This window comes from Lepeophtheirus salmonis, chromosome 13 (assembly GCF_016086655.4).
Source record: "Lepeophtheirus salmonis chromosome 13, UVic_Lsal_1.4, whole genome shotgun sequence".
Lineage (NCBI taxonomy): Eukaryota > Metazoa > Arthropoda > Copepoda > Siphonostomatoida > Caligidae > Lepeophtheirus > Lepeophtheirus salmonis.
Genome location: NC_052143.2, coordinates 17,203,593 through 17,212,123, shown reverse-complemented (window position 1 = coordinate 17,212,123; position 8,531 = coordinate 17,203,593). Strand labels below are relative to the sequence as shown.

Genomic DNA, 8,531 nt, shown 5'->3' with positions numbered 1-8,531 from the left:
CGTATTTTTTTTTGAGAATTATATAATAGATAATTTATTCTGGTATTTAAAATTTAATATAATTACTGAACACATTTACTCATTTACCGAAGGAGTTAAAAAAGAAAAATCAAACAACAGATAAATTTAGAAACTGAAAATGTGTTGATGATGCTCATGTCAATTAGTCTTTGTTGTTGATGATGTTTTGTTGAATTTGGTTGTTACAACTTTGAAGAGTGTTTTTTATAATAAGTTAAATATTGTATATTATAGGATTCTCAAACAAAAAAAAAAGCTTACATCAAAAATTGTACATGACTAATGTTTAACACCGTGCGCAGAAACTTTCCCGAATGACCGCTTTGCTGAGCGGACACATTGCGTAATAAGATAATAAATATATTTGGTTATGATTCATGCTGCAATACTATGTAATTAGGATTCTCATTCATGCTACATCCATTTTAAAAGATAAAATATGTCTTTATTTGCCAGAATTTGCAACGACTAAGTAATGATTAATTAATTATTGTTTTGTTTTATTATAGGGATACTTCAAAAGTTGGCTCAAACAGCTATTAAAACTGTTGTAACAAAAATCCTGACATCCGCCTAATAAATAATTGAATTATTTATTATCAGTTCATATAAGCGCATAAAATCTAATACTCACTCAATGAGTAAAAATTTGAGAAATTGTAACGTTTTGTACAAAGGGACTAAAATAAAATTTTGGCTTTAATAAAATACAAAGATAAGTCCCAAGTCCCATTCACATGTAGCTACTCAAACCTCTATATCAGTTCATATGACCGGTTCTCTCCTCAAGACTGAAAGAATAATGATAAAAGTTTGAGAAAAAAACTTAATATGTTGGGACTAGGGAGTAATTTCGTCTTAAGGAGAACACACTAATAAAAGCAATTAATATTCATATTGATTAAACATATCATCCAAATGTAGCTATAAACTGGGACTGAGACACATACCTCAGAATTTGACTTTGAATCCTTTATGCTTTAGATCGCTCAGTAACAAAAATCATTTTAATAGTTACAGGAGAATTTTCCCAACGGACATTTCACCGAAGGACAATTTGTAGAGCAGATATTTAGCCGAATGATCATTTGCGACCTATCGCCGATGACAATGATATTGAGATATGCTATTGTATATTTCAATTCAATTTTGTAGTTCGAATGTAGATCACTGATCATACTCTATAATACTGATCAGTGATCTGTAATATAAATCTTATTCTACTGTAAAATGTTGAGTGTTTTAATCATTACGCATCATGAAAAACTTCATAATGTACTCATCAACAAATATTGTTTAGTCATTTTTTGAAAAATGTCACTCAAATTCAATATTTTTTTACTGTTGGCGGGTTGAATTCAAGACTAATTTGTGGAAAAAATATTTACTGATTTTACTTTTAAATATTTAAAAATAGTAATATACACAATGTGTACGTTTCTTGTGATAAAATCTGGGTAGTCTAAGTTAAACCATCGTAGAGTAATTAAGACTAAAATAAAAAGTGATGCAAAAGTTACTAGGCTGTCCTTAGTAATAATCTGTATATTTAGGCCTAGGAGGCCGAAGTTTTACACAGGTTCCTATTTTGAGCCTTGTCAGCCTAACATGGGGTGGCAATTTTGGGTGAAGGGGGTCATATTAGAGGGATTATTCTATCCCCGAAACACACACAAAAAAAAATCAAGCTCAAGGAGGCTAAATAGGGGTTGAATCATAAATCAATAAGTGACTGGCGTCTCAAAAAACATCAATAAAAATTTTAAATCTTCTAAATTTGTGCAAAATCCAAAAAGTTATGGACAAAAAAAAGAAATCGGTAAAAATTGAAGTTTCGTCTTTTTCAGGTGCAGTAAAATGGATTTCCGATCGAATATTGGATTAGGAGATTGAATAAAGTTTGTAGTAATTTGTCCGGAGATTCGTTTGCATATAAATATTGCACACGAAAATTTTGTTTAAATGAAAATCTGTCATTTTCTGAATAATTTTTCAATTATGCCAAAAAAATTATGAGAAAAAGAAAATATATATTATACAATTTATTGTTATATATTTTATTACTTAAGTAGTCGTTCTATGCCTTCCTTATTTACTAGTTCCTTTAATTACATTGTAAATATATATAGTAAAATATTATAGTAACTCATAATCAGTTGTAGATGGGAATCTAATATAATAAGACCTTTAATTTTTTTTTTTAAATCCTTGATTCGGTATTCCTGTGTTTCCCTTTGGGAATCTCTCATCCTCCTTCGTGTGTCACTAGCGTGCTTGGTGCTTTTTTGGGCCTACCTCTTTCGGCGACGAGAATTATAATTAATAGGTGATTTATTACTCTTAAATAGGTAAATAGTAAAAACATATAATTTATTATAACATTAAGCCTCATATCTTAACCTGCACAAATAGATTATTTCAAGCTTTATAGACACAAAATGACTAGTTGCATACCCGTAGTAATTGATGGATTCCAATAGACGTGCATTCAAGTCCTTTTTCTTTCACTTTGTTTCTCTCTCTTTTCTTCTTCTCTTTCTTTATTTCTATCTCTTCTAGCTGGGGCTTACCAATAAATATGAATTTTTGCTATGAGATTAATTCAAAAATTAGTTATATCCTTGAAATATAGTTATAGCCCGTATTTCAAATTGACAACGATATACAGCGTTTTTGGGAGTCTCTTTTTTTAAAATTAAAGTTCATACTTTAAACTTTTTGAATCAATTAAAAAAAAAAGTTATGACCCTCTGAATAAAAATCAAGGCCATATTTGGAATCAGGAGATCTAACTCTATTAAGTTGAGCATATACTGTTTTTGTACTGCTACTATATATTTATAAATTAGACTCCCTAAAAACTTTATCGATTAGAATTTATGACTCATTTTATGAGTTCTTATTTACTATTTTATGTTTCATTATAACTATGATGACTTCTAAAAGTACATATTGATTTTGTTTACCTCTCTATTCAATGATAGGCTTTTGTATCTAACCGTAATATAATTTCTGATTTACAGTTAGAAAACAATCAGTATTGCTCATGGGATTGGATCAAGATCTACGATGCAACAAACTATACAGAGCTACGCCAACTCTGTGGACATATTCGACAAGATCTCATTTTAACATTCAACACAAGTAGCATCGTTGTACAATTTCATTCTGATTCTGTGTCTCAGAGACGAGGTTTCCTTGCTTCTTGGAAGCCTGTTTCTCCAGAAAGTAAGGATGAAGAAGATAAAGTAGAGAAAGAGGGTTACATGCTGACATTACCTCAGTCATTTACTGCATCAGATGAAACATCCCCTGAAGAGATGTGCTTAGAGGTCTTCAATGTTGAATCAAAGGGTAAAATCGTCATTAATGTGTTTTCCTCTGAAAATGTTATCAATGAGAATACAGACATTTTTAAAGAAATCGAATATGTGCCCGAAGTCAATGGCGACAAGTTACAATGTTTCAATATGAAATTGCCTACAAGCTTCAAAGAAAATCATGCTATTCTTCAAATCAAGGGAACCTTTGACGATTCCGACTACCGTATTTTAAGTTATAAGGCCATTCAAGTCTTGAAGGTATCCGTGCAAACTCTGATACAGACTGACAAACACGAGTATCGCCCTAAACAATTAGTCCAATTCAGAGTACTGACCATGAATGGAGATTTGAGGCCATCAAAGAATAATGTATTGAACGAAGTGTATGTCAAGTCACCAAGTAGACAAGTTCTTGCTCAGTTTAAAGATGTTGAGCTGGATCCTCGGGGTATTGGGCATTTTGAATATCTTCTAGACGAAGAGCCAGAATTGGGACCCTGGGAAATTTCAGTCATTACTAATGGGGTTGATGATCTAGACTCATCAATTGATGTCGCTTCGTTCATTGTGAATGAAGCTGTTCTTCCCAAATTTGAAGTTCAAATTAATGGACCTGATGTTATTCTAAGCGAAAGTGAGGAGGTTGATTTTGAGATCTGTGGCATTTACACTCATGGTAGTAAAGTTAAGGGATCAGTGGAAGTCACATTTGAGCATACATACAGAAAAGCTAATTATTGGAGAGCACCAAGTATTTCATCTAATTATACTAAGAAAGCCGTTATTTCAGAGGATGATTCCTGTACCACTGTCTCTATTAACAATACTGAGCTTGCCCAACTTTCCATACAAAAAGAAATTCCATTCCTTATCACAGCAAAGTTAACTGAAGAAGGTACTGAGATTGTTCAAGAGACATCTCAACATGAAAAAGTGATTTTACACATGCAGAGTTCGATTTTGGAGATAGCTCTTTGGAGCATATTATTGGACAATTCCCTTATGTTATGTTCTTTAAACTTCAGGAACATGCTTCCAAAAAAACCTATAAAGGGCGCTAGTGTTGAAATATGCTCTAGATTATGGAAAGACGTCAAAGATTTCACACAGCATATCAATTCGAGGCAATTTTATTCATTTGATGAAGATGATTACTTTGATTTAGGAAAAAATTGATTGATATTAAATTTAAAGAAACTTGTATCAAACAAAGAACGTCTGATGAGGATGGTTCTATCACCTTCGGTATTCCATTGAACGGTGTGCCCGACAATATAACCAAACTGAGTGTTAAAGTAACAGCACTGGATTTTGAGGCAAACGAGACAACAAGGATGAAACTAACTCAGAGTAAACATGATGTAACTTTGACTCATCTCAGTAATGATACGATTGGAAGAGATGCACATCGTCTAACAATTCGTGAAAAACTGATTGAAGATAAAAAGGTCAAGTTCGACTTTGAGGGTGTAGTATTAGATCCAATACTAATTTCTGTTTCACTCTTACACATTTATTTTATACTCTTTATTCATCAAACTACACGTTATTACTGATTATAAAAGATACTTCTGAAGAAGGAATGCAATAAACAAAAAGAGAACAATAATAAAAGATAAACGGGTTCATGTGCAGATAGAAGTCATCCTCTCTATACCGCACTACATACTTCTCCCCTCAGATACATTTGGCTTAAGATTGTAAATTGAGATAGATTTGGATTTGCCCTTTTCAGAATTATAAATTTTTTCTTAATTTACGTAAAACTTTGTATAGCCTGAATAGAAAGAGTCAAAACATTTCTTTATAGGTGGGTTCAAAATATAGACTTCGTCACAGTTTCACAGACTTTTGAGCTGGGGGTCACTCTTTGACTCCTTTTTTTTTTTAATTGTGATGTGGGTTTACCCTTGTCTTCACATTTTTGTCCCATTTCAAAATTACTCCTGGAGACTAGATCTGCTGGCTAAAAACTAACTCTGCAGGAGATAAGTTTTCGCCGTATATGACGGTTCTATGTAGGTCTAATAGTATAGGAAGAACATCCACCCAATTTTGATTTTATTCAAGAATCTTACAACGTATGGCCTCTTTTAGAGTACGGTGCTCTCTCTCAATTAATACATTAACTTATGGATAATATGGAGTAGTTTTGATGTTAATGAGCTGAACTTTTGGCTCATTGTTTTCCAACAAAATTGACGTAAATTGTTCCCCACGATCAGTTGTAAAAATATTGGAATATACCATACCATTTCGAGAAAACCAACCGCTCTCTAATTGTGAAAAATTATCCCAGTGTTGGCAGAAGAAATTGTAAAATACTTCAAGCCACTTTGTACACCTGTCTATTACTGTTAGGACCATTGTTTCGCCATTAACATTTGGAAATGGTCCAGTTATATCTAAATTTAAATGATAAGATTTTTCATCTGGTGATTTTATTTTAAAAAAGTTATTTTATTCCAGAGTTTTTTTTTCTTTCTTACAAATTTTACAATTGTTTACAAAAATTTTAAAATCTACAGACATTCCATGCCAATAAGATTGCCCTTGAATTTTTTTATTAGTATCTTTATTCCCCTGTGTGATTCTGTATGGAATATTTGGATAATTTTCTGAACTAATATTTTTGGAACTATTGACCTAGCCGTCTTAGCTCGAACATCACACCAAATATTATGACCGTCTACCTCAACTTGCTCGGCCAGAGGATAGTCATTTGTAACGTTATGTTTAGTTTGCTCAACCTCCCATTTTCTCTTGTCAATGAAGTCTAACTTAAGTATATTAATTCTTGACAGAATCTCGGCAGGAACATTATTTTTCCCTGAAATATGTTTCAAAGTGATATTTTTTCAGTTAATTCTTGAAAATAACGAATATACATAGCGGGCCAATGGGGTTTTTTAACTTTCTGAGTAGAAATTAAGGGGTTGTCGTCGGCGAAGTACATAGTTTTCCGGCCTTCAATTATATTACTAAAATGTCTAACCATGTCTCTAATTACCAAAAACTCCCTCCCGAAAACAGAGTATTTATTTTCCCAATTTGACAATGCCCTACTATAGAAGCATGGTGGATAAAATTTACATCTCTCCCCTTGCTCTAATACACCACCTATTCTTACGTCGGAAGCGTCTACACAAATCTGTAAATATTTTCCAGGAATATAATTTGCAAGTGTTGTTATCGAATCTAGTTGATCTATAAGCGATTCAATGGCATTGGTCATGAATGGGAACCATTCTACTTAATCTTTGTTCATTTAATAATTTCATAAAAGGGACTTAACAATTGACACAATTTGGGTATGAAACGGCGATAATAGTTTGCCATACCTATCAATTTGTTTACTTCTTTGACTGAATGGGGTTGTTGAAATTGTTTCAAATCATAAATCCATTTTTATCCATAGGTCTAATACCCTTGTGAGAAATGGTAAAACATAAAAAATCAACCTCTTTTTTACAAAATTCACTTTTAAGTGCTGTAAAGTTTTTAAAACAGTAGATATATCTGGAAAAAAAAAATGGATGAAGACTCATCTAAACTCACATTCACACATTATGTAAAAGGAAGTTATGCTTCCGCAACAAGTATAAGAAAATAAAATTATTATTGAGGGGTGTCCACAGGGGGTCGACTAGAGGTTCTGTAGCCCTCCACCCATATTCAATTTTTTGGCATTTTAATGAAAAAATTAATATTTGAAAATTCTAAATCTAAGCGGCCTTCCCCATCTCCCCCCTTCCCCAAACAAAAAAAGAAATCTACGAACGCCCCTGTTATTTGACTTTGTGAAACATTGTTAAGTATTAGTTAATGGAGTTTGTATTTTATAGAGCATGATATAAAATCTATACCTATGTGTGATAGGTAATCCTTTTTACAAGAAATACAAATGAGCAAGAGAATTTTGTCAAGACATAATATGCAATCAAAGAGAATAATGTCACGCAAAATGCACAATAATGTTTAATTCATGTATGTAGTATTATGTATGACTATTATTAATGTTCCATGGAACAAATTACTTATAATTATGGTACCTTACTCACTTAAAATAACGTATTGAAAAACACAGCCATACTTTGCTCTTACAACAAATAACTTAAAACCTTTTTTATGTTCGATTGGCAAATTACTATAATTTATTTACTTAAAGGACAAAGTTTCTTATAAAAGAAGAAAAACTATATAACAAATTCTACATGAAAAAGACAAACTTTTTTCACCTCTAACACTATAATATATATTTGTTGACTTTTTTACTCCATATACATTTATGTATATTTCAAATAATAGCTAAAAAAAATAACATTTTGCTTTTGAAAAAAATCCAAAAATCAAATTATTTTTTGGATTCAATATGTGAAAAATTAAATTTTCTTGACAAAAATTTAAAAAATTATATTTTTTGAAAAAACATTTCAAATATACAATTTGATATATTTTTTTTATCCACAAGTATTCACTAAAATTTATGGGGAAAAAATTTAAAAAATCCATAGCTCTTCACAGACACAAAAAAAAATTGAAATTTTTTGTCCAAAATACAGAGCTATTCACAAAAAAGATAAACTTTTGGGACAAAAATTTCAAAAATCCATTTCAAGAATTAAATTTCTATTATAAAATTTTAAGAAGAAAAAAATTTAAGGATTTCTTATTTTTTTGTGAAAAAATTCTAAAATGCATAGTTATTCAGAAATTATTAAATTAGAATAGCAGTTTAGCCGTCATGACGTTTTATTAGATCAGCTGTAACGAGGGAGGAGAAGGATATAAATAGGGGTAAGAATAACTCCGATGTCCATCCTCAATGTTTCAATCAGGTTTCAAATATAATGGAATGTAGTAGGAAAGGAAGTTCACTACTCAGGAGTTAAATAATAATGACAACAGCTGAGTAAAAGAAAATTCATTTTAAGGTTACCAATTCTAATTCTGTTGGGTTCCTACAAAATAAACAGTATTTTTATCATTACCAGTGTGGTCTGAAAGTTTTCTGACCAAACAAAGATTCAAGACATTGGTTATGAATTTATTTATTTATTTGTCAACATAATCTCTTGTAATTCTAAACACTTTTCCCCGCGTTGCTCCCATCTCTGTAACCAGTCAAATAGTAATCGGGGTTTTTTCTTCAAAATAGATGTTCTCGAGACACTTTTTTTTTGGCTC

General features: G+C 31.4%; 1 protein-coding gene and 1 long non-coding RNA gene across 3 annotated transcripts; one reads left to right on the top strand and one right to left on the bottom strand.

Moving 5' to 3' along the window:
- Positions 1-2,176: 2,176 nt before the first annotated feature.
- Positions 2,177-4,958, top strand: LOC121128336 (alpha-2-macroglobulin). 2 transcript variants are annotated; one of them, XM_071892797.1, is made up of 2 exons: positions 2,177-2,369; positions 3,045-4,958. In XM_071892797.1, exon 2 carries the CDS (start codon positions 3,288-3,290, stop codon positions 4,518-4,520), a length of 1,233 nt encoding a protein of 410 aa, XP_071748898.1. In that variant the 5' UTR covers positions 2,177-2,369; positions 3,045-3,287; the 3' UTR covers positions 4,521-4,958. The 2 variants fall into 2 exon arrangements, with proteins under 2 accessions (XP_071748898.1, XP_071748897.1); XM_071892796.1 differs by having other exon boundaries at positions 2,181-2,347.
- LOC139906944 (uncharacterized) lies at positions 2,335-3,121 on the bottom strand. The gene is made up of 2 exons (XR_011783199.1): positions 2,988-3,121; positions 2,335-2,610 (listed from the first exon to the last, which is right to left on the bottom strand). It is a non-coding gene; the product is annotated as an uncharacterized lncRNA (long non-coding RNA).
- Positions 4,959-8,531: the final 3,573 nt, after the last annotated feature.